At 37.5% G+C, this 25,944-nt stretch overlaps 4 protein-coding genes across 5 annotated transcripts in view; 3 read left to right on the plus strand and 1 right to left on the minus strand.

Moving 5' to 3' along the window:
• The first annotated feature begins 5,614 nt into the window (after positions 1-5,614).
• On the plus strand, positions 5,615-11,553 carry bend3 (BEN domain containing 3). The gene is made up of 4 exons (XM_051648989.1): positions 5,615-5,909; positions 7,461-7,515; positions 7,822-7,985; positions 8,662-11,553. The coding sequence occupies exons 2-4, from the start codon at positions 7,464-7,466 to the stop codon at positions 10,891-10,893; spliced, it is 2,448 nt and encodes an 815-aa protein (XP_051504949.1). The 5' UTR covers positions 5,615-5,909; positions 7,461-7,463; the 3' UTR covers positions 10,894-11,553.
• A 348-nt stretch (positions 11,554-11,901) lies between these two features.
• On the minus strand, positions 11,902-15,556 carry mtres1 (mitochondrial transcription rescue factor 1). Of its 2 annotated transcripts, XM_051649001.1 has the most exons (4): positions 15,480-15,556; positions 13,845-14,278; positions 13,638-13,710; positions 11,902-12,681 (listed from the first exon to the last, which is right to left on the minus strand). In XM_051649001.1, exons 2-4 carry the CDS (start codon positions 14,267-14,269, stop codon positions 12,499-12,501), a joined length of 681 nt encoding a protein of 226 aa, XP_051504961.1. In that variant the 5' UTR covers positions 14,270-14,278; positions 15,480-15,556; the 3' UTR covers positions 11,902-12,498. The 2 variants fall into 2 exon arrangements, with proteins under 2 accessions (XP_051504961.1, XP_051504960.1); XM_051649000.1 differs by lacking the exon at positions 15,480-15,556 and having other exon boundaries at positions 13,845-15,473.
• A 414-nt stretch (positions 15,557-15,970) lies between these two features.
• On the plus strand, positions 15,971-22,568 carry matn3b (matrilin 3b). Its single transcript, XM_051648993.1, has 6 exons — positions 15,971-16,197; positions 17,874-18,194; positions 19,644-20,219; positions 20,432-20,563; positions 20,948-21,049; positions 22,133-22,568. Exons 1-6 carry the CDS (start codon positions 16,017-16,019, stop codon positions 22,180-22,182), a joined length of 1,362 nt encoding a protein of 453 aa, XP_051504953.1. The 5' UTR covers positions 15,971-16,016; the 3' UTR covers positions 22,183-22,568.
• A 1,243-nt stretch (positions 22,569-23,811) lies between these two features.
• Positions 23,812-25,944, plus strand: part of wdr35 (WD repeat domain 35) — a 29,294-nt gene continuing 27,161 nt past the window's right edge. Inside the window, exons 1-5 of the mRNA XM_051648982.1 lie at positions 23,812-24,033; positions 24,191-24,308; positions 24,665-24,736; positions 24,839-24,931; positions 25,011-25,139. Of these exons, the coding sequence (XP_051504942.1) occupies positions 24,010-24,033; positions 24,191-24,308; positions 24,665-24,736; positions 24,839-24,931; positions 25,011-25,139 (436 nt within the window). The 5' untranslated portion in view covers positions 23,812-24,009. The remainder of the gene's footprint in view (positions 24,034-24,190; positions 24,309-24,664; positions 24,737-24,838; positions 24,932-25,010; positions 25,140-25,944) is intronic.

The following is a 25,944-nucleotide window of genomic DNA, read 5'->3' on the forward strand; positions in this document are numbered from 1 at the left end:
AAAGTCATACAGGTTTGGAACAATACAAGGGTGAGTAAATGATGACAGAACTTTATTTTTGGGTGAATTATCCCTTTAAACTCTAGAAATGTTCATTAGTTGATCTTTCAATAGACATAAATGACAGAAACAACATAAAAATGCTGTTGGCTCAGATTCACCAAAATCTAGTTTGTACTTTTGAGTTTTATTTTCCTTGTTTTAAACATATAGTTGATTTGTGTGTTATGGGGTCAGTCAGCGGCCAATCGTAAGACAGACATACACAGATTTGCAGTGTGAATTTATAGCCGTCTGTATCATCACCCTGGAACATGATCCTGTCTCTGTTTTTGTGCATGGAAATGATTTTTGTGGTTTGGCAATTTGTGGTAATCTGATCTCCTGATGACATGGTGACTGGTCTTGCACAGGTAAGAGAGAGTAAGTAGAGGACACCAGCTCCACTTCAGTCAAGCTCCAGGCTATTACAACACTCATTTATTCCAAATAAAGGAAACCCTCCTCCCCCTTTGTGTTTTCATCAGTTTTAGTTATTTCTGGGCAGACGGAGACTGATCCAAGATCAGTTTTAAACATTTGTTCCTTGTGCACTGAAAGTCAAATTTGTATGTGACATTTTTTTATACACTGTATAAGTGATAAAATAAACATAATGGAAATAGCCTTTTATAAGTAAACAGTTTTTCCTGTGACTGAGGTACAGACACATTTCCATGCGGTGTGCTTCATTTAATAGACTTTTGATTTCTCAGGTTTATTTTTGAAAGTCAATTTCTGTTGGTGCATATACCTTAAAGTCTTTTATGACAACAAAACAGCTAATTTAAAATGTTATTGACCAGATAAAAATATACATTTATATAACTGTAATAATTATATAAAATTACAACATTTAAAATGCATGTGATGACCTGCCCTGACCTGACATTTATGAAAAATACACTTGTCCTTGGAACTTTCTTAGGTTTAAATAAACCTTTTTATAGTTCTAGAAACTTATACTTATGTACATTTGGGTTTTATTGTGTTTTCCTGCTTACCATACATTTAAAAATTATTTTGACATTGATATATTAGTTTGAAGATAGGATTAACACAAAATATTCTCATTAAAATGTTTGAAACCAATACACAAAACCACAGCAAGAGAAAACAAGTAGGCTAATTGTTTTTCTTTTGTCTCAAAACCTTAATTAGTTACTGAGATATGGCCCTTGTGACAAATAGCCCAGTAATTTTTTAATGATGTTAAAGGGATAGTTCACCCAAAAATGAAAATTCTCTCATCATATACTCACCATTGTGCCATCCCAGATGCGTATGACTTTCTTTCTTCTGCAGAACACAAACAAAAATGTACAGGTGCTGGTCATATAATTAGAATATCATCAAAAAGTTGATTTATTTCACTAATTCCATTCAAAAAGTGAAACTTGTATATTATATTCATTCATTCAACACAGACTGATATATTTCAAATGTTTATTTCTTTTAATTTTGATGATTATAACTGACAACTAAGGAAAATCCCAAATTCAGTATCTCAGAAAATTAGAATATTGTGAAAAGGTTCAATATTGAAGACACCTGGTGCCACACTCTAATCAGCTAATTAACTCAAAACACCTGCAAAGGCCTTTAAATGGTCTCTCAGTCTAGTTCTGTACGCTACACAATCATGGGAAAGACTGCTGACTTGACAGTTGTCCAAAAGACGACCATTGACACGTTGCACAAGGAGGGCAAGACACAAAAGGTCATTGCAAAAGAGGCTGGCTGTTCACAGAGCTCTGTGTCCAAGCACATTAATAGAGAGGCGAAGGGAAGGAAAAGATGTGGTAGAAAAAAGTGTACAAGCAATAGGGATAACCACACCCTGGAGAGGATTGTGAAACAAAACCCATTCAAAAATGTGGGGGAGAACCACTACGCACAGACATATGCAAGACATGGGTTTCAGCTGTCGCATTCCTTGTGTCAAGCCACTCTTGAACAACAGACAGCGTCTGAAGCGTCTCGCCTGGGCTAAAGACAAAAAGGACTGGACTGCTGCTGAGTGGTCCAAAGTTATGTTCTCTGATGAAAGTAAATTTTGCATTTCCTTTGGAAATCAGGGTCCCAGAGTCTGGAGGAAGAGAGGAGAGGCACACAATCCACGTTGCTTGAGGTCCAGTGTAAAGTTTCCACAGTCAGTGATGGTTTGGGGTGCCATGTCACCTGCTGGTGTTGGTCCACTGTGTTTTCTGAGGTCCAAGGTCAACGCAGCCGTATACCAGGAAGCTTTAGAGCACTTCATGCTTCCTGCTGCTGACCAACTTTATGGAGATGCAGATTTCATTTTCCAACAGGACTTGGCACCTGCACACAGTGCCAAAGCAACCAGTATCTGGTTTAAGGACCATGGTATCCCTGTTCTTAATTGGCCAGCAAACTCGCCTGACCTTAACCCCATAGAAAATCTATGGGGTATTGTGAAGAGGAAGATGCGATATGCCAGACCCAACAATGCAGAAGAGCTGAAGGCCACTATCAGAGCAACCTGGGCTCTCATAACACCTGAGCAGTGCCACAGACTGATCGACTCCATGCCACGCTGCATTGCTGCAGTAATTCAGGCAAAAGGAGCCCCAACTAAGTATTGAGTGCTGTACATGCTCATACTTTTCATGTTCATACTTTTCAGTTGGCCAAGATTTCTAAAAATCCTTTCTTTGTATTGGTCTTAAGTAATATTCTAATTTTCTGAGATACTGAATTTGGGATTTTCCTTAGTTGTCAGTTATAATCGTCAAAATTAAAAGAAATAAACATTTGAAATATATCAGTCTGTGTGTAATGAATGAATATAATATAAAAGTTTCACTTTTTGAATGGAATTAGTGAAATAAATCAACTTTTTGATGATATTCTAATTATATGACCAGCACCTGTATAGAGGAATATTTCAGCTCTATAGGTCCTTTGAGTGCAAGTGAATGGTGACCAAAACTTTGAAGCTCCAAAATTCACGAAGGCAGCATAAATGTAATCCATATGACTCCAGTGGTTAATCTATGTCATCTGAAATGATGCAATCGCTTTGGGTGAGATAAATATTTAAATCCTTTTATACTATAAATCTCAACGTTCACTTTCAGAATGTGCAAATTTAGTGTTAAGATTTATAGTAGAAAAAATATTAAAAAAAAGGACTTAAATATTGATCAGTTTCTCACCCAGACCTATCACATTGCTTCTAAAGATATCGATTTAATCACTGGAGTCATGTGGATTACTTTTATGCTGCTTTATAAGATTTTTGGACCTCCAAAGTTCTGTTCACCATTCACTTCCATTGTGTGGATCTACTTAGTAAAGATATTCTTCTAAAATCTTTGTGTTTTGCAGAAGAATCTGGGATGGCATGAGGGTGAATAGAGAATGATGAGAATTTTCATCTTTTTTGCCACTATGCCACTATGATATTGTGGCAGAAACCGGTTACCATCGTAATATTTTAGGTAGACAAAGCCAAAGTTGATCTATGAATTCCTCCTTCCTCTGTTAGACGGATACGCTTTTTTGAGATAAAAAAAAAAAAAAAAAAAAAATTTAAAAAAAAATTATATGAGAGCATCATTGAAATTACTTTTTAACGAGCAGCGGGAAACTCCCCATTCCCTGCGCACGCGTGCGTTCCGACATCCAACATAGGCGCTAATATCATCGCATGATGGATCAAACGTGGTACATTACCTGAATAATGATCGGCGCTCCATCATACACACCCCCACCTCAAAGAACCACGGTTCCATGACTTTATGCAGACATCACTAATGCAGTCATTTCTAATGCGCGTTACGGCACATTAGCCACATTGGGTGCAACTGATGAGTGTCTGAAGTGTGCGTGTGTGCAAGAGAGCAAGAGTGGCCTTGTTTGAGCGAGTTGCCTCTAGTCTACAGTGTAAGATACTGTTTCATATGCTATATAAAGTCTTATCTTGTCATGCTTAATTTAAAAAAAAAAAAACCTTCTGCTAAATGCTCGAATGAATAGCCTTTTATTTACATAACAACAAAAACATGTTTCACAGGACAATAACGCGACTTTGCCCTGCAGTTCACCTCATGTCCACTAAGCGGCGACAGATAACACTAGATGAAACGTCCAGTACACAATGGCGCTGAGTCCTGGACATTTAATTAAACTTTATTAATATGGGCAAAACTGGAATACGCATACGTCAACTGATATCTTTAAATGAATGGATTTATAAAGTTCAACAATGATTTTTCAAGATAAAAAGGGATGTGAAACTGAGTCAAGACATGTCAAAAACTCGACTCTGATTATTAACAGCAACTTGCATTAGTCACAGAGCTTAATTTTTGGCCAAGTACATGTTTAGCTTTGAAAATAAATGTCTATACTTGTGGTTCTGTTACTAATCTATGGAGACTTGCGTCTTCAAATACGTAATTGGTAATGATTTTGATACTGAAGGAATATTCTGGGTTCAACACAAGTTAAGCTCAATCGACAGCATTTGTGGCATAATGTTGATCGCCACAAAAAAATAATTTCGACTCGTCCGTCTTTTTCTTAAAAAAAAAAAAAAAAAAAAAAAATCGAGGTTACAGTGAGGCACTTACAATGGAAGTGAATGGGGCCAAGTTTTGGAGTGTTTAAAGACAGAAATGTGAAGCTTATAATTTTATAAAACACTTACATTCATTCTTCTATTAAAACTTGTGATCATTTTTACGGTCGTTTTAGGGTTTGTGTTTGCACGTTACGTCGTCATGGCAACAAAGTTGTAAAACTGGATATAACTTTACATAGAAAAGGTTATCAAGCCATTTTATCACACTAAAATCATGTTAATATGCATATTGTTTATGTTGTGTGGCTATACTTATGAAACAGTGAGTATTTTAACGTTTACAGATTGGCCCCATTCACTTCCATTGTAAGTGCCTTAATGTAACCCAGACATTTGCTTTTTTTTTTTTTTTTTTTTTTTATTAAAGAAAAGGATGTCGAAATGTATTTTTGTGGTAATCAATATTACGCAACAAATGCTGTTGATTGAGCTTAAATTTCTGAACCCGGAATATTCCTTTAACATAAAGCATTGAAAACCAAACATATTGTCAAATATTTGTACTGTAGCCTATATGGCTACTGCGGATTCGCTAGCTAATTGTTTATTGTTTACTAACCATAGAAATTAAAAACCTTTTGCGAGAAGAAACATTTCGTGGTAGCCTATCGTTTGGTGTTTTTGGTGTTGATAATATATCCGTAATTTCCTGAAATTACTGAGCGTCATTTATGTGTTAAAATAAAATAACACAATGTACTAAAACACGTCCTTTATGATAAAATTGTTAAAAATGTTATTTTGGCTTTTTGCATCTTTGTTTATATTAGGCTATATTGGTTTGTTTTTATTACAGCCATATACCTACACTAAAAGCCTTTTATCATATTTATATTATTAAGGTTTTATCCAAATCAGCTACATACTGATATTTAAATGTGTGCCGTCATGGGCGTATAATACGTGCATGCAGAAACACTCGTGTAATTCAGCCCCACAACTCGAGTGACCTCTCCAAATGACAGTATCACGAGAAGTCCCACGCCACAGCGCGCACTCGGTGCGTCTTTCAAGGCCACACGGTGCAGCAGCGCAAGGATTCACGCGGGGTGGACTGGCAGGAGCCCACAGCAAACCCACAGTTGTGCGGAAATGACACAGTACCGTCACGTCACGCGAGAGGGCACTGACTAGAAAAAAAAAAAAAGCAGCGGAGAGAAACACGGACAGCAGTTACCGTGGACAAATCCACCAGATTTAAAGACGCGACAATGGCTGTTACCTCTTAACATACTGCACACGGCTGCTCGGCGTCGCAAAGGTGAGTTTTATTTGTGCCGTGCAGGTAGTTTTAGCGTACCGTGTTGCACGAGACGGAGCGAAAACTCATCGGTTGATGTTTTCTTGCCGCGTCACGCAAGAGGGAGAGTGTTGCGCACGGGGGAGGGAGGGAAAAACACGAAAGAGGAGGGGAGCACACCGTGTTTTTGCAAAAAAAACACAGATATAGTACATAGTTTACTAAAGGCATACGTAAATCCACATTAGGGACGCAGAAGTAGCGCAGGAGAGAACCGATTTGTCTGTATGTTTCTCCGGTTGTACCGATCCGTGGGCTTTCCAGTGGAAGAATGAGGAAGTGGTGCCGGTGGACGGGGGTCGGTACGGTGAAGCAGCGCCTCTCCGGTGTCCTGGCGAGACTTAACGGTGCAAGACATGAACAAACAAACAGAGGGGAAAATCTCTCACACAGAGAAAATTATAACACTCATTAATCCTTCACGATTTTCCCACGCTTTTAGTGACACTTGTGACCAGTATTGTTGACATTACTGTCATCCAACAGGCCAAAGCCTTCCTCTTTGTAAAATACATGATCATTTAGTGATATTTTGTCGATATGTCAGTCATTTATTTCTACACGGTAAAATCTAATTAGTTGACCTTAGAATTTTTTAAGACAATCGGTTTGCTTCCTTTTTTTAAAGTAAACATAGTTATTTGGCTTTAAGTAACGTTAACTAGTTACAAGTAAACAACTCATCTGTGATTAAAGTATCATTGTTTTTTATTGAATTATTTCAATTGAGTTATAGCAATTTTTATACAGTATAATGGAAACTGGAATCTCGATTAGCATATGGCAAATTGGATTCTTTTCAGTACTTAGTGCACATAAATCTGCACTTTTGTAAAGTACAATTGAGTAGAGAAGAATGACTTAAATTTAACAAGCTTTAAGTTCACCAGAGGTAACACTGATCACCCGAATGGTGACTTCACTCAAATAATAACTATCAACCAGCTACAAAGCAAAACAACAACAATAGTCATAAGAATTAAAACTGTATGCATTTTTAAACCACAATGATTCTTTTTCTACATAAGTTCCCTTGTTTTGACTAAACATACATCATTTATTCAAGCACAAGGGCTTATGGGTATTCCACACAGCTGCAATTTTGTACTTGATCATTTTGAGTTAGTAGTACTTGAAGCCAAAGTTTAAAGAACGTGTATATTTAAGTTATGATTCCAAAATGTGACATTTCAAGTACTGTTTATTTAGGACCACTTAAACGTCTTTATTACTGACTACTTTAGGGTTTAAAGAGTAACAGTAATTTAAAACTAGTAAGAATAGTAAAACATTAAGATTGAGTAAACTTTTTTTGTTTTTTTATTTACAATTTGAGATAACTATTAGTATTTACAGCGTTAAGCTTCAATTCCCTGAACAGCTAGTTATGAATAAAAAAAAAAGTGGGGGTTAAAATGTGCTTACTGTGCAATTTAATTGGCAGCAGATTAGATTTGTACATTTTAAATCATTTTCAAATAATCTGTCATGGATCTTGTGTTTTTCTCTCAGGACATGAGCTCCTCTGTGTGCATGGTTAATGCAGATGGACAAGTGCCTGATAAAAGTATGTAAATAATAATTCATGCTCAGATCATTTTCACTTCTTTGTTCCTTTTGACCTTTCATTACACATCACAATTTACACTGTTTACTAACATGCGTGTAACACCCTAATAAACCGTCTTGAGTTAAATTATCCAAAGTGTCACACAGAGGCATATTTTTATTAAAAGTGCATGGATGAATAGTATATTATTGCTAAACATAATTTCCCTGTGCCCTCTGACCTCATTACATTTGTGCAAAAGTGATTGAGATCATGTATGTTTCTTGATTAGTTACGAATACCTTTTGAATTTTTCTCCAAAAGTTAAAGTGGAGAAAGATGCAGATGTTACTGAAAACACAGAGGGAAAGATGGAAAGCTTCTTTCAGCGTTTTACAAAACGGTCAGCCACACATACAGGTCCTGATGGTCTTACAACAGAGGTGGAACGCCCCAATAACAGGAAGAGAGTCAAGGTGACAACACAGGTGAGGTGAAGTTCATGTGTGTACGAAATGGAACGTCTGTGATGTCACGGGCAAACTTCAATTTCTCTACAATTACAAGCTTGTTTTTGGGATACTGTGAAATAGGCATTTAAGCTCAAGAACTGTCCCTGTAATAGGTATAATGTCATGCACTATAGATAAAAGCATCGGCTGAATGACAACTTACTATACTTGCACATAAATATGAACATGAACATGGTATTTAACATATATTTATTACATAACAGATGGAAACTGAAAACAATTAATGTATTACAAGTGTAATACTAATGTTAAATTCATTGAATACCATAGGAAACACATATGGGCCATATACGACCCACATATGCATTCTGGGGTAGTTATAATTTTTAAATAGTCAGTTCACATGGTCAAAGACACCTTAATTAAGGGATACCTGGAGTATCAGATGAAAAGACCACTTCATGTAAAAATTTGTCAAAAAGTTGACAGCTGTGTCATTTTTGACCTACATTTGCATTTTAGGCATATGTACTGATATGCATAGATGTACTGTATATGCATGTTATTGCATTTTTTGTGAACTGTCCCTTAAAAGAACAGGCTATTGCTAATTATTTGGTTTAAAGTCCTGACCTTTATATTCATACAAACCATTCAAATAATCTGTTTATCTCTTATGCTTTCTATCTAGGCAGGAGAACATCTCCTAGATGGCAGTTCAGAAGATGGAAGCAGATCATACTCTCACGGCCACAGATTATCTCCTCAGGAGCAAATACCCATCTCTTCATACAGGAAACCACTCTACAGCATCACACATCGCATTTCTGAGCGTAAAGCCGCATGTAATCTAGAACAGCATGGAGTTCACAATGAAGCCATAGCAAGCCATAATGGTGTCCACTTCCAAAAACTGGGCAGTTCTGGAAAGCATCACATGTTTAAGGCCTCCCCCAGTGTGGGGGTCACAGGATCTCCTACAGCTTTGGATTCTCACCTCTACCCACTCATTGAGAAGATGTTCTTCCTCCTTAACACGCTGAATTCCAGCATGACTCAGCTGCATAGTAAGGTGGATTTGCTCTCGTTGGAAGTGACGCGCATCAAAAAGCAGATGAAGCCCTCTGAGATGGTCATGGAATTCCAGCCTCCTCCTGAGTACCAGCTGACTGGTGATGAGCTGACACAGTTGATGGAGCAAACGTCCACTGCTGGTGAGCTGGGTTGCAGGCTGCTCGTGCAGCTGTTCCCAGAACTTTTCACAGCGAAGGAATGCACACACGGCTGTACAGCCTGCGGCCTGACAACAAAACGAACATTAGACTCATTGCACCTCCAGCTAATACGAAACTACGTGGAAGTCTGCTACCCACTGTTGAAAAATGAAAATGTCTGGCAGACAGAGTGCCTGCTGCAGATCAATGATTTCTTTAATCATTTCTGGGCTCAGAAGGACATGGAGAGCGGCCAGGTGTGTAGTAAACAGGTTATTGGGTTTGACATGGAACAGAATCACAGTTCCCATTTCATCAGTGAAGATGCCCAGGATGAAAGTCTGTCCCCCAACTCTGGAGAGAACAGCAATGATATTCATCCCAACAATGTCAACTCAGACATAGTGTTTGACCACCAGGAGTCTGTTGATGACTCTGAAGACTTAACCTCCCCAGAAGATCTTGTCATTTTCCTGTTAAATAGACTCTTTCCAGAGGTGTTTGAGGAGGGCAAGTTGCCAGAGGGCCACAACAGCATTGGAGAGTTGATCATTGACTCAGACAGACTAGAGATTATACGAAAATACATGGAGGCCAATTTCCCTGATGTCCCAGAGGACACTTGGCTGCAGTTGTGCGTACAGCGCATGGAGGAAGCATTGGAGAATGCTTCGGCCAATGGCAACGGTCGTGACATTAACCGAGATGACAACATTCCCATTGGTAAGATCACTGACCTATGTGATTATGAGAAAACAAATCGCAAGTCTAAGAAGTCATGGCTGGAGCCTGTGGATTTCGACAACCTGGAGATTCCTCCTCCAGACTTTGATGTTCCTCAGGATTATTTACTTACGAAGGGACAGCTAAAGAACAACTACGAATGCAGTTTATCCATCGGGAATTTTGCCTCCCGTCTCCTGGTTCTCATGTTCCCCGAGCTTTTCACTTTTGAGAATGCACGAAAACACTACAACTGCAGTGGTTCTCTGGGAAAGAAACAGCTGGATCCCATAAGGGTCAATCTCATCCGACATTATGTCCAGCTGCTGTACCCACAGGCTAGGAATGACCGTACCTGGACCCTTGAGTTTGTTGGAAAATTGGATGAGCGCTGTAGGCGACGGGATACTGACCAACGCCGCTCATACCAGCAACAACGTAAGTCCTATTCACCTGACCAAGATCCTGACCCGAAAGACTTGCTAACTGCTGGCCAAATCAACGCTCTCACCTCAGATCGTTTGAAAGAGGATTTTGAAATCCTACCTTTACCCCTGGAGAAAAGTAGCAAAGACTTCTGCAAGATTCCTCTTGAGGACCTCTCGGTGTCCATCCCAGATTTCCCAGTGCCTTCTGACTACCTTCTCACAGATGCTGAAGTGAGGGAGATTGTCCAACAGAGTTTGTCTGTTGGGAATTTTGCCGCCCGCCTTCTCGTCCGTCTCTTCCCGGAGCTTTTCACGCAGGAAAATTTACGGCTGCAGTACAACCACTCGGGAGCCTGCAACAAGAAACAGCTGGACCCTGTGCGTCTTCGACTTATTCGGCATTATGTGGAGGCCGTTTATCCTGTTGACAAAATGGAGGAGGTGTGGCACTACGAATGTGTGCCCAGCATTGATGAGCGCTGCAGGCGCCCTAATCGCAAGAAATGTGACATTCTTAAGAAGGCAAAGAGATCAAATAACACTGTGACTTATTCCTAACAATATTTCCTGCAAAGTGCAGTCATGTTTTCCTATATTTTACACAATATAGTTGTTATTTGCACAAGTCCATAAACTGAAGCATATTAATGAATCTTGTACTTGTTTGAGGTCCAGTTTGAATCTTTAAGGCCTGAAACAAGATGGGTATGTAGGTGACAGAAAAGTTTGTGATTGAAGCCACTATCACCTGACAATGAAATATTAGTATTACTATTTATATGCCAAAATATTATTGTTGTAATTATAATGTCTAAAAGATAAGCTACAGTAGCCTTAATCCTTAATGTAAACATTAAGATATTAAAAACAATAGGTCACTTTAGTTTGTGGAGGAGGCAGAGAAAATTGGTGTGTATGTATATATATATATATATATATATATATATTTTTTATATTTGTTTTTAGTTGTAGCATTGTTGGCAGCACTGGCTTTTGGAACTTATGGAAGTATGTCCTGCCTTACAGGAAGTCAATCCTAATCATATGTACTTAATGATAGCAACAGGTTACATGTTATATATATTTTTAAATAAAAACTCACTTCCTGGCAATAATGGGTGTCATGTTGGGCTTTATTTATATTTTGCTTCAAATAAAAAAGTGAGTGTCAGGGGAGTTTTAAATGGAAATGTCACCTGTGCGCAAGGGCGTAGATTTGGCCTGAGGCATTTACGTGATGCATTTACCCATGTTTCCATTGATCATGGTTTAAATAATGTGGGGGTGGGGGTTGTACTTGCTTCTTTTGCTTATATTGGGCAAAAGAAGCCTGTGTGTCTTGTCAGAGAAAACCATGGAAAACCTAAAGAAAGGCAGATACATTCATTTGCTGATATTTGTCAAAATACAGTCTTACTATTTAAGTTACAAGTATAGTTTCTATACATGACATGGGTCTGCTTTTGACAAGACTCTGTTTAATTTAGTGTATTTTGCATATTCCACCATTTACCATCATAATGAAGAAGAAAGAAGGCGTTTCAAGATTGAAACTGTCACGCTGTCTAAAAATGTCAATTTCTTTAATCTGGGTCTGTAAGTGCCGGTGTATGCAAATTAAACAATGTCAACAATCATAAATGATGGATCAGAAATCCACAAAATGTTCAGAAGTGAAAAGTGATTCCCATCTTGAAGTCTATAAGACTCTAACCTGGTTTGGCCTCTCCATCTAAAGCTTCATCCTCAATAGAGCTTTTACCTCACATTTTTTTATCCCAAAAACTATCTGTCTCACCACATAACATCATAGACCTTACTTATCCATTACCACAGCGGTATTTCTGTGAATCTAGTAAAAAAAAAAAAATGCATACAGTATAACCACAACCACCACTAAACAGGATGTTTTTGAGTTCCATTTGTGACCTAAAACTGAAAATTATACAAATATCTTCAAGTAGTATGAAAGAGTCATGAGAACTATTGTCATGTGCATCATTGTGAAAAGAACACTCAGTTTTTGTTGGGCAGAGGATAAAATTTCATTAAATGATCAGTCTGCAGTTTCAGAAACAAACAGCTGGAGAGTAGAATCGAAAATACCACTTTTGTCCCACTATTTTACATTTCACCTTTCAAAACACAGTGCAGAATTGGTCTTCACTGCTTAAACATATCCTTTCTGGGAAGTTGTAGGTTTTTCCAGCTTCTTAGAATAACTTGCAGCTTTTCCGCATCTTTTGTCTCTCCAACCACCTTTTTTAAGATCACTCTCTTCAACAATACTGTGTCCATTTCCTTATCCTCACTTATGATCAGATCCAGTGTGTCACCCACTTTAACCTGTAGGGGGAAAACACAGCAATGGCTATTATATTAAAGGGATAGTTCACCCAAAAATGAAAATTCTCATGTTATTTACTCATCCTTATGCCATCACAGATGCGTATGACTTTCTTATGCAGAACACAAACAAATTTTTTTTTAAATAATATCTCAGCTCTGTAGGTCCTTACAATTCAAGTGAATGGTGACCAGACATGTGAAGCTCCAAAAATCACATTAAGGCCACAAAAGTAACCCATAAGACTCCAGTGGTTTAATATATGTCTTCTGAAGTGATATGAAAAGTGTGGGTGAGAAACAGATCAATATTTAAGCCCATTTTTACTATAAATCTTTTACCATAGAGATTTACAGTAAAATAGGATATAAATAATTATCTGTTTCTCACCCAAAGTGATCGTATCACTTCAGAAGTAATGGATTTAACCATATTAGAGTCTTGTCTGGTCACCATTCACTTGCATTGTGAGTACTTACAAAGCTGAGATATTCTTCTAAAAATCTTTGTTTGTGTTCAGCAGAAGAAAGTAAGTCACACATCTGGGATGGCATGAGGGTGTGTAAATGATGAGAGAATTTTCCTTTTTGGGTGAACTATCCTTTTATGGTTCCAGATCAGATCCATTTTGGGTTTATTCATAAAAGGAATAAAAGTTGTGTAAAAGCTCCCCAGGTGGGGTCATTATCCTCACATAAAGTAATTGTTGCAATTCAAAATCAAAAGTTAATTCCGTAGGCAAACTTGCACTGCATCACTACTCAGGTTAGTTCAGTTAATATAGTTATGGCAAGACTACAAGACAGGCAGGATGAGTTTCTTTATTGTGTCATTTCCAGAATATGTTCAGCAAATCTGGGCTGGGGATAGACAGATAAATAGAAGGTATGGAAATCGAATTGATATTTCTGAACATAATTCTCTCTTAGACAGCCACTAGAGGGCGCTGACTTACCATTTTACTCTTCTTGGAAAGCCTCTGACCATTCAGTCTCAGTTTTAGGCTATAGAAAGCATCCTCCACCCCACTGTAAAAGATATACATGGTGTTTCTTAGTCACTTCAATTTGCCAAAACATCAAACCTGAAACTCCAACTGGAGCTAAAAAACACCCTTTTGTAACTCACTGGTTTGGACATGATGATAGTTTCTCTGACTTACTGTCGCGCAATGTCCAATCCGGCCTTCAAAACCAGATCGAAGCGTAGAGAATGCACAGTTCTTTCATGGTCTTTGTAGTCTTTAGGTAGACCTGGGTCATCTTGAAGCTCATCCTCGTAATCACTAGCCTCTGCGTCTACATCCTCCTCCTCTTCCTCCTGCTGAACTGCTATATGCCTCCCTTTTTTTCTCGTGCTCTTGAGTCGGGTCTGGTGGAGCGGCAAGTTCTGCCGAGCGTCCAACGATTTTGGCCACATGGCTGTCCGGTGCGTCTGGGGAGTGGCTGAACCCCACAGCTGACGGGCGTGTAATGTCCGTGGGCACCACATGCTTAGGCTGGAGCCGTGGCATGGCGTGAGTAGCTGCAGGGAGTTCAGTCTGCCCAGCTGCCGTAGGGCCAGAGCCTGCACTGACAGACTCTGCATGCTGTAACACTGACACACACACACACACACACATACAGTGGACAAAGATAAGAGAATATTGTGTTTATATATATCTACATGAAAAATCTGTTTACAGATAACACAAAGTGATGCTGAAAATGTGTTTATTATAAGGTTGCTGTCTAAAAAAGGCTTTTAGTGAGTAAAACTAGTTTGATGTGAACATATTGCACTAAAACAGACATACTCTTTGCTATAATTTATACCCTAAAGCAGTGGTTCCCAAGCCTGTTCCTGGAGGGCCCCCAAACACTACACATTTTAATCAAACACACCTGATTCAACTCATCAGCTCGTTAGTGGAGACTCCAACACCTGAATTGGGTGTGTCAGAAAAGGGAGATATACAAAATGTGCAGTGTTGGGGGGCCTCCAGGAACAGAGTTGGGAACCACTGCCCTAAAGCAATAAAGGGATAGTTCAACCAAAAAGAAAAATTCTCCGAAAAACATCCACTTTAGAATGTGAAAGTGAATATTTATAGTAAAAAGGGACTTAAATAGGCTATTGATCTGTTTTTCACCTAAACTTATCATATTGCTTTGGAAGATTTAACCACTGGGGTCATATGGATTATTTGTATGCTGCCTTAATGTGATTTTTGGAGCTTGAAAGGTCTGGTCACCATTCACTTGCATTGTATGGACCTACAGAGCTGATATATTTTTCTAAAAATCTTTGTGTTCTGCAGAAGAAAGTGAGTCACACATCTGGGATGGCATGAGGGTGAGTAAATGATGAGAGAATTTTCATTTTTGGGTGAACTATCCCTTTGAGTAAAACGTCATTTTAAAATGAATCTGAATATTTCTTGTAGTTTTTGTGTATCTATATTTAAAGATATGGACTCATGTAAGACCTGCAGTTGACAACAAATGACATTGCTGTACTATAAGGAAACATTTCATGCCTATATAATTTCCTTTAGATCCAACCGACTTGTCCCTACACCGCACGAGAAAATAACTTAACGACGCTTTAACGTGTAAGAATGAGATTACAGAATTAGTAAAGACCTGACATACGACACACCAGAATTTAAGTCAAACAGCAACTCGTAATGTTTTTAAGTCAACCACCACAGCATTGCTAACGACACTAATTCATGATAAAACCTGGCCATCAACCAATTAAAGACAACATTTGTATTTAACAACTATTTATAACTCACAAAAAGACGAATTTATACCTTTTATGGCTTTCAAGATCTCTCTCTGTTCTCGAACTGACCGACGTGCCCCAGTAAAAAACAAATCGAACTGCTGATGTAGTGTAAGTATTATAGCGCCCTCTACCGTCGGGATGTATAATCATCAGGGTTTCATATCGGGCCTCTGAGTCAGGTAACCTAATATTGTTTTTGTGCCAACACAAACTAACTGGTTTTATTCGATTGAACATTTTTATGTAATCTGGCTAAATCAATCAACGTGATTGTCTAAAATGTGTTGTTTGTTAAAGGTTACCCCCCCCCCAATGCATCTATGCTGTTCTATTGCGTTTTAATGGCGTTCTGCACTTTTGCTGAGATTTATGTAAAACCAAACGCCCGCCCAGTCAAACCCACTTGGCACTAGTTTGTCTGGATTGGTGGCTGCTCTCAGACGTCTGGGGGCCAGAGGTTTTAAAACATAACGTGAAAGCCTCCTTCTGTCAAAACTCACACAGTAGGTCGGAATACACTCAATGCAAGAACTTGACACTTCTATAAGCCATCTTCATCAACATGGCATGTTTTATTAGCACTTTCGTCTTTTGTTTCTCTGCGTTTTTAATGCAGACGCAGGGCACTTATGGCCCTTACGGACGGAACCAGTACCAGAATCAACTGTATGCGGACACATTTCCAGTTCACCGGCAGGGATCGCATTTCACCCCCAGACAGGGCAACTCCATCAACTTTGGAGGTATGGATAGAATTCAGTTCATTATATTTCCGTAATTTTGAGCTGTTCGATAAATTATAGACAATGTTTTATATATATATAAAATATATATTTATTTTTTGTCGTTGAAATATAACTAATTGTTTTAAAGCAATACAAAATCAAAAATACACTGGAAAAAAATGTTAAAGGGAATATTCCGAGTTCAATACAAGTTTGCATTTGTAGCATAATGTTGATTAACACAAATTAATTTGGACCTTCTTTTCTTAAATAAAATAAAAAGCAAAAATCTGTTAAAATAGTCACTCTTTCAAAAATATAGCCACAAGATGTAAACAAAATGCATGTTAAAACGATTTTAGTGTTAAAAAGTGTTACTAATCTTTTCTGTGTAAAGTTATAGCCAATTTTACAACTTCTTTGCCATAATGAGGTAATGTCAACAAACCCTAAACCCAAAAACGACTGAAACGACGATTTAAACAACTTTACAGCTCAAATAATACACAAGTTTTTACAGAAGAATTAATGTAAATGCTTTTATAAAATTATAAGCTTCACATTTCTGCCTTTAAACCCTCAAACTTGGCCCCATTCACTTCCATTGTAAGTGCCTTACTGTAACCTTGATTTTTGCTGCTGCTTTTTTAAAGAAAAGGAATGTCAATTTTTTGTAGTTATTAACATTATGCCACATGCTGTCGACTGCTCTTAACTTGTATTTAACCGGGAATATTCTTTTAACATAAAAATGTGCTTCATGTAAACATCTAAATTAATTGGGTTTATTTCAGTTAAAAATATTGTTTAGCATCAATGAATCAACCTGTATACATTAGGTTACCCCAACAAAAGTCATTTTAAGGGTTAGATCAAGTAGAAATAGCTCCTTAAGGTAGCAACTATTACCAATTTTTACAGTGTTGTCCTGTTTAAAATCTAGTTACACAGTTGGACTTGCCAGGATTATTAGACTGTTATTATTAGTAAATGTGCTTAATGATGAATCAGAGAACTTTTAGACTTCTAAATCCTTGCAAACAGTGGTTTTATTGACTATTAAATTACAGGAATAATTGAAATATCAAAGCTTTGTTTCCTTTTTTTTTTTTTTTTTTAGATATCATTCTCCAATTGATATCTTTCGATACATTTCCTTTTTTAAATCTGGGTTTTATAGGTTGAAATCTGCAGGATTTGAAACGCATCCTCTGAATCACTGCTAAATTAAGGCTTTTCCCTTATACATGTCTGCCTGTGTTATACCCTTTACATTTTTCCGTTATTCTTGAAGGAATCAATTACTTCTGGATATACCGAAACGTTGTGCAACAGTTTCTCCATCAGGTTGACATGTTAATGCCTGAGAAAACAGTCTGAAGCTCATGGTTTTCCACAGAGAACTTAAAATGAAGACTTTTAGTCTGGATAACTCATGCTTTTGCAAACACACAACAAAGTGTCATCACATAACTACAGCAATAATTGCTTTAAAAAGAAATGGCTTATTTTAATACGTCTCTCCCTTCCTCCCTTTCTGGAACTTGTTCTTTTCATATTCCACATGTGTCTCTCTCTGCTGTTTGTTCATGTATGTTCTGTCTCTGCATACTCTCTCTCTCTTTCACCTTCATATCCTATGTATTTGTTTACCTGCACTCTCTATCTGTGTGTCTTTCTCTAACCAAACAAAGCTCATGGCTTTAATCACAGGTTTTACGACTATCATCATCATCACTACCCTCATCATCATCATCATCGCCGACCGCCCTGGAAGGGGCCTCCCTTTAACAACCACTGTCCTGTCTTATCTGTCCGACCCGTCTTACCTGTCCAACCTGTTGTGCCCACACCACCCAGAATTCTAGTGGTGTCACCTGCCCCAACAGTGCCCATGCCACTCACTACGGTAGCCACCCTACCCCCACCACCTCCAACACAGACTTCAACCAGTCCAAAGCCAGTCAGTACCCCCAGTGGCACAAGTGTCCCTGCTGAACCTCCCACTGATCCAGGTAGACCCATCCCACCCCACAGGGGGCAGAAGACCAGTCTGGTCCTTTTCACTCCCTCTTAACGATCCTTATCATTTCTCTCTCTCTCTTCCAGGGGAATAAATGAAAACCAAATGTTAACATTCACTCACCCTAATGTCGTTCCAAACCCATATGACTTTCTTTCTTCTGTGATACACAAAAGGAGATCTAAGGTAGAACGTTTGGAACTGACAACCTTAGTCACCATTCACTTTCATTGTATGGTAAAAAGATGCAATGAAAGTGAACATATCCTGTTGTGTTCCATTGAAGAAAGAAAGCCATATGGGTTTGGGACCACATGAGGTTGAGTAAATGGTGACTTTTCATATTTGGGTCAAAAACTCTTGTGGAACCAATATGTTGTTGTTTTTTAAATATACAGGCATTAATGAGGTAATTTTACTAATGACAATTTTATTGTCCACAGAAATGCAGCTTTACCCTTGTTTAGCACAGATGGGATTAACTGTGCCAGTGTCTTTTGATTTTTCAGTCACAGTGCTGTATTTCTATTTGAGGAGCCTCTCTTTGTCATAGACAGGCATACTTTAACATATTAATCTCCTTCAGTATCACACTTTGCACTTTAGTTAAAGATGCACTCAGTAATTTTTTTCCTCATTAAAAAAGTTTAACTCCTAAATACATGAATTGTAATTTTGCTATATTTGTAGGAAATCATGACCACTCACATTAAAATGAAGACTCCAGTCATATCAGTATCCTTATAAAAGATGTTTTATCCTACATGGAGAGGGATCTGCACATGGGGGCTGCCATGTTAGAATTACATAACCAGCCAAATACTTCTCGCTTAATCTCAGTAACCATCCAGTTATGACACTTTCACTCATTGATTGAGGTTATCATGGCAAACTACGTATACTAAATTTCTACAATGGCACCTGAAACTGAAAACGAACAAATGATGCTGCATCCAAGCTGCTAGGTGTCAGTGTTAGTCCAAGATGCCACAAAGACAAAAGTTACTGAGTGCATCTTTATTTATGATAATGTCACTCATTTAGGATATTTAGAAATGAGAAAATGGCAGTGTGACGAGGAGGAGGGCCGGGCCGTGAGGACGCATGCCCGGTGCTGAATTGTCCTAATCAGCCAGGAGGGGGATATAGACGAGCCGGAGGTGCCAGTTCAAGAGAGAGCAACATACGCGGAACCGGTTGAGCAGTCGACGAAAATTTTAATTACATAATTCAACTCGCGCACACACACAGTGGCTCTGTCTGTCTGTCTGTCTCTCTCTCTCTCTCTCTCTCTCTCGAACTGGTGCCTCCTGCTCATCTTTATTCCCCTCCCGGCTGATTAGGACAATTCAGTGCCAGGCGTGCGTCCTCACGGTCCGGCCACGCCCTCCTCCTCATCACAGGCAACAATGAAACTACATTTCTAATCTCTTCCTCACAGCTCCTGCACAGCTTTGCAAGAGCCGCCCGCTGGACTTGGTCTTTATCATCGACAGTTCTCGTAGCGTTCGTCCTGCAGAGTTTGAGAAGGTCAAAATCTTCCTCTCTGAAATGGTCGACTCTCTCGAGATCGGATCAGATGCCACACGAGTCGCCTTGGTCAACTACGCCAGCACTGTCAACATTGAGTTCCTCCTGAAAAAGTACTTCAGCAAGGCTGAGGTCAAGCAGGCCTTCTCTCGTACTGATCCGCTGTCAACGGGAACCATGACTGGCCTGGCCATCAAAACCACCATTGAGCAGGTTTTTACAGAGGATGCAGGAGCCCGGCCACAAAAAAAGAACATCTCAAAGGTGGCCATCATTGTGACCGATGGAAGGCCGCAGGATAAAGTTGATGAGGTGGCAGCAGCAGCAAGGGCTTCTGGGATTGAAATATACGCCATTGGCGTGGACAGAGCAGACATGCGGTCTCTTAAACTGATGGCCAGTCAGCCTCTGGATGAGCATGTGTTCTATGTGGAGACATACGGCGTAATCGAGAAACTCGCATCCAAGTTCAGGGAGACACTCTGTGGTAAGAGAATAGAGAATCTCTCTGGTTGAGAATCAACAGTTCAGTTCTAGAATGAAATGAATCACTTGTTGCAGCTCATATTACTGGATCTTAAATAAGTTAAACATAATTGTACAAGAAATTTATAATACTTAAACACTAAGTTAATCAAATATTGTGGTTTTGGTGATTTAAGCTGATTAGTAGTGAGATTATTTGTGCTGATTTGGCAGGTTTCGACTCTTGTGCGATTGGGCACAACTGCGAACATATTTGTGTCAACAACAATGCTTCTTATTACTGCAAGTGCAGGGAGGGATATTTCCTCAACTCCGACAAGAAAACATGCTCTAAGCAGTCCAACGGTTTGTTTTAGTCATACAAATATGCATCTAATTAGAAATATTTGATGCATATCATAAAGAATAATAATTGATGCATTCTAAAAGATGACTTTGAAATGCATCCATAATCCTTTGTGCATAGAAATTATTTTTTATTTACCTAAGTAGCCATATAAATAAGTAATTGGAATCAGATATTTTGAATAATGAAATAATTTGAATAAGTAATTTATGATGTGTGCTCTGGAATATGTATGGCCTGTCTTAAATTTATAATTAGTGACATAAAATTATAATATTCATATTGATTATGTGACTGTCAATTCATAATGTTTAGAACTAAAGGAAAGATCTTCACCATTAAGTAAAAACTACAGAAAAACACTTAATCTGTTTTTCTTTCAGAAGAGGCAAGAGGAAATCTGTCTGAGAATGCCTGCATGTGTGAGGCTCAGATCGCATTTCAGAAGAGGGTTCACAACAGCATTCAGGAGCTCAACAGCAGACATATCCTTTCAGTTAAACAACTAATCTAATTCAACCACCCTGTCAGTCTGATGAACTCTGTATCCTTAAAGGGATAAATGAAAATCGCTCATTATTTACTCACCCCATACCATCCCAAATGTGTATGATTTTTTTTTTTTTGTTCTTCTGGTGAACACAAACAAAGATTGCTCTGTAGGTACATACAATTCAAGTGTATGGTGGCTGAAACTTTGAAGGCCAAAAAAATCTTATAAAGGCAGCATGAAAGTAATCAATGTGACTCCAGTGGTTAAATCCATATCTTCAGAAGAGATATGATAGGTGTGGGTGAGGAAGAGATCAATATTTAAGTCCTTTTTTACTATAAATCTCCACTTTCACATTCTTCTATTTTTGGCGATTCATATTCTTTGTGCATATTGCCACCTTTTGGGCAGGGATGACAATTTATAGTGTAAAAAAAAAAGGACTTAAATATTGATCTGTTTCTCATCCACACCTATCATATTGCTTCTGAAGACATGGATTTAACCACTGGGGCTGGGTGAATTACTTTTATGATGCCTTTGTTTATTTTGGACCTTCAAATATCTGGCTGCCATTCGCTTGCATTGTATGGACTTACAGAGCTGAGATATTCTTCTAAAAATCTTTGTGTTCAGCAGAATAAAGTCATACACATCTGCGTTGGCATGAGGGTGAGTAAATCTTGAGAGAATTTTCATATTTGTGTGAACTATCCCTTTAAAGTGCCTTTTGTAATCCAAAGTAACATTGTCTTCACATAGAAACACTGTGTAATATAAGTTTTGCTTGTATTACTGTAATGATTGCTAGGTGTTTAACAGATAGTAGCTTCTCAGATTATGTCTATTAAAATAGTCTTCAGTATATTAATCAAAATTAATATCAATGGCTCTTTGTTTCTGGGCTTGTTCAGGAAACAAACCATTGGATATATAACAACCCTGATTTTAATTATTTTTTTTTATTTAACTTTAACCAGGCAAGTCACTTAAGAACAGAATTCTTATCTATAACAACAGCCTGGCAGTAATAATGATGTGTGCTGTATTATTATTTTCCCTTAACTGTTTGTACTAGATGACATCACTAACAGAGTGCAGCAGTTTGATCTTCGCCGGGTCTAGAGTGGAGGATGGGACTTCTAACTGCCTACTCAAGAGATATATATATATAAAACATATTTAATCTTTCTTAATCTACCTGCAATGTATTCAGAGCATTTGTCATCAGCAGCCTTGTGACACTCGCCTTTTTGGTAATTTAATCTGTTAACTACATCTTATTTTTGCAGTATATTGCGCTTACAATTGTATTGGATTGCATTATGTACTGTTTTTGATTTATCAACAAATATATATAATTGACTTCGTTGACACTTGCACTCTCATTAACTCTATTTCAGATTTAGTGTGACCTTTTAGTTATGAATTTTAAAGGTGAAGACCATGAAAACAGTGTTTGTGTTAACTGTTTTGCTGAGCTAATATCCTTTTATGTTGGGGGAAAAAATAGGAGACAAAAACATGTACCTTGTCAAAGCTTGTTTTTGTACAGAAAAGGATTATGTAAAATATATGCACATTTTTATGTTGTTCATTATTCTGGATACCTAAATAAAAATATTCTTGTTAAATTATTTTCTGTTTGTCACATTTTAAGGCTTTTCACAGTTACTTATCTACAGTATTTACTGATATAGGCTATTGTATTACACTCCAAGAAAAAAAGATTATATTTAAAACCTTAATGGATTCTACCACTCACTTCATATTTGGACCCCCTTAAAAGTTCCATATAGAACCCTTTATAAATGTTCACTTTATTAGAACCCTTGGGTTTGAACCCTATAGGGTTTTTGTAGCCAGGTAAAAAATATATATATATATATATCTACATAAAATCATAATGAACCTTTTTTTTAGAATGTAGTGAAAAGACACATATTATTAATTTTCAACATTACATGATAGGTTTCAAAGACTGTGCATAGGATAAAATATTAATATTAAATGCATATTATATGAATATTAAGATTAAAAGAATATATTGGCTGTTTGACTTCAAGACAAGTAGTAGGCTAGGCCTAGGTCTATTTTCATAGAAACAGTTTTTAACTAAACTTTTACTCCATTTAATTAATTGTGTAATTCATTTACTCAGCATTTTAAACAATGTAAAAAACAAACGGGTCATTTAAAGGTGCACTCAGTAACTTTTTCTTTGTGTCATCTTGACCTTACACTGACACTTAGCGGCTTGGATGCAGCATCATTTAAAATCAATAGTTTTCACTTTTAGATGCCATTGTAGAAATTTAGTAATCACAGTCAGCCATGATTACTTTAATCAGTGAGTGAAAGTGTCAAATAACAGGATGGATGCTGAGATTAAGTTTAGTAGTATTTGGCTGGTCATGTGATTCTAACATGGCAGCCCCCATGTGCGGACCCTCTCCATGTGGAATAAAACAGCTTTTATAAGGTTACTGATATGACTGTAGTCTTCATTTTAATGTAAGTGGTCATGATTTCCTACATATATTGCAAAATGACAATTCATGTATTTAGGAGTTAAACTTTTTTAATGAGGAAAAAATTACTGAGTGAACCTTTAACAGCCTTTACGTTTGTGCCATCATTTTATGAGTGGAGCGTTACTACAAATTACCGGACTACAAATACCATGACCGCGTGATTATACGCCATTTCCGGTTATGGTTACCTAGAAACCAAGCAAACCGTTTTACAGGAGCAGCGTAAATGCATGGAAAATAAACACATCGCTATTTCAAATGTCTTGAATAATCGCTTTCGTGTACAATTCCTTTAAATAAAGTCAGTACACAAATCATCTAAAATATTTGGGACTAAAATAAAATATTTCCTGTCCAAAAGACAAGGAAAATAAGTACAAAAACTCGGGGCAAGCTAGTCAGCTAAGCTAAAGCAAATATGTTTATTTATCTCAGTAAAAAGGTAAGTTTAACATACTGCATGATCATTTCATGAATAAGAATATGTTTATGAATATGCATTGGACAGTTACTTTTCTTAAAAGGATTTATTTATTGATAATGACAGCTGTTTCTGCATATATTAATATATGCTGATGGCATTGTATTTGTGTACTCAGATTGCCATTCCAAACAATATCGTTTTAAAATGTGTGTCCTGGAACAAAGATCAAGGTTTCATCGCCTGTGGAGGAGAAGATGGCCTTTTGAAAGTCCTCAAACTTGAGACTTACACAGGTGGGAACATAACACACAAACACATTTATGGTCTCAGAGTTAAGTGCATGAGTTCTAAGAAATTATAAGGCGATTCTGTAAAATCTCAATGATATGAAAGTGATTTGTGACAGTATCCTGTGAATGGTGCTCAATAGAAAATGCTTCTCACATCATCACATATTATGTTTAAAAAGGACAATAGTATCAAGAACTGGAACTACCTGCATTTCTATATAGAAAAAAAATGTCACATCAGTAGAACAATGTGCATTTTTCTAATGGAATATTTTGAATGATTCTATACATTCCACATTAGATGTTTGAATTAAATCCACCAATCAACCAATTTTTAATTTCTGATTTTTTCTTCTTAGATGATGCTAAATTAAAAGGCCTGGCTGCTCCCAGCAATCTGTCCATGAATCAAACGCTGGAGGGCCACAGTGGTAAGAAAGATGAAATGTGTGACATCAGCCATGTACCTGTGCTTAGGTCTCTGTGTTTATTGTTTGTGTTGTTTACTCTCTAAACTGTGATTGGCTGTGCAGGTGCAGTGCAGGTTGTGACGTGGAATGAACAATACCAGAAACTCACCACCAGTGACCAAAATGGGCTTATCATTGTCTGGATGCTTTACAAAGGTACACGGTCCCATAACAAACCGTCCAGAAAGTATATTTAATGAATTTAAGCTGATACATGTGTGACTTTGTCTAACAGGTTCATGGTATGAGGAGATGATTAATAACAGGAATAAGTCTGTTGTGAGGAGCATGAGCTGGAGTGCTGATGGTCTAAAGATCTGTATCGTGTATGAGGATGGTGCTGTGATTGTGGGCTCAGTGGACGGTGAGCACACATACACTCCATTCTCTGTTATATATCAAAAATGCAGTGGGTTGTAACTAGAGGTAGACCGATATATCGGTTTTACTGATTAATCGGTGCCTATAGTTGCTTTTTTGGAACTATCGGTTATCAGCAAAAATCTATGCTGATATTTATTGATATTTTTGTTTTGTTTTAGTTTTACTACAGTATAACAGCAGCCTCTAGAAGTGAAATAAAAACAATCACTGACAACTTGTGGGGATTTGTTATATCTAAATCTTTCGATATTGATAATTGATAATCTTTCGATATTAATAATATTAATCTATATTTTTATCCTCACTTCAATGCATATTTTGTTATTTTGATTAGATAAAACAACAAGTGTTCTAAATTCAAGCGAGAACATGCAAAGAAAAATGTGACTATATAGAAATGTGACCTGCGGCACACACATCGTGTCTTAAACTTTCTTGTGAATGAATTTTGGCTATTATTGGGATTTGGTTGCACAGTAGGCTGAATCTGGAATTTTGTTCATTTTGGACTCTTGTAGACTCTGTCTGTGCCCGTCGTAGTATGGAAAGACTAAGAACATTTTTAAAAATTCTGTATATCTATTTTAAAAACTAGTGGCCAATTAATCAGTTATCAGCCCACTCAATCACCTTAGTTATCGGTATCTGCAAAGTCCACTGTTGGTGGACCTCTAGTTGTAACAGTGTAAAAGTTATAATGTAAAACTTTGTTTTAACATAATTACTTATTTGTTTTAAATTTGTCAAATTTCTAAACCTTATTGTTTATTTTCAAGTTTAAATTG

This window comes from Myxocyprinus asiaticus, chromosome 21, assembly GCF_019703515.2.
Source record: "Myxocyprinus asiaticus isolate MX2 ecotype Aquarium Trade chromosome 21, UBuf_Myxa_2, whole genome shotgun sequence".
NCBI classification, from domain to species: domain Eukaryota; kingdom Metazoa; phylum Chordata; class Actinopteri; order Cypriniformes; family Catostomidae; genus Myxocyprinus; species Myxocyprinus asiaticus.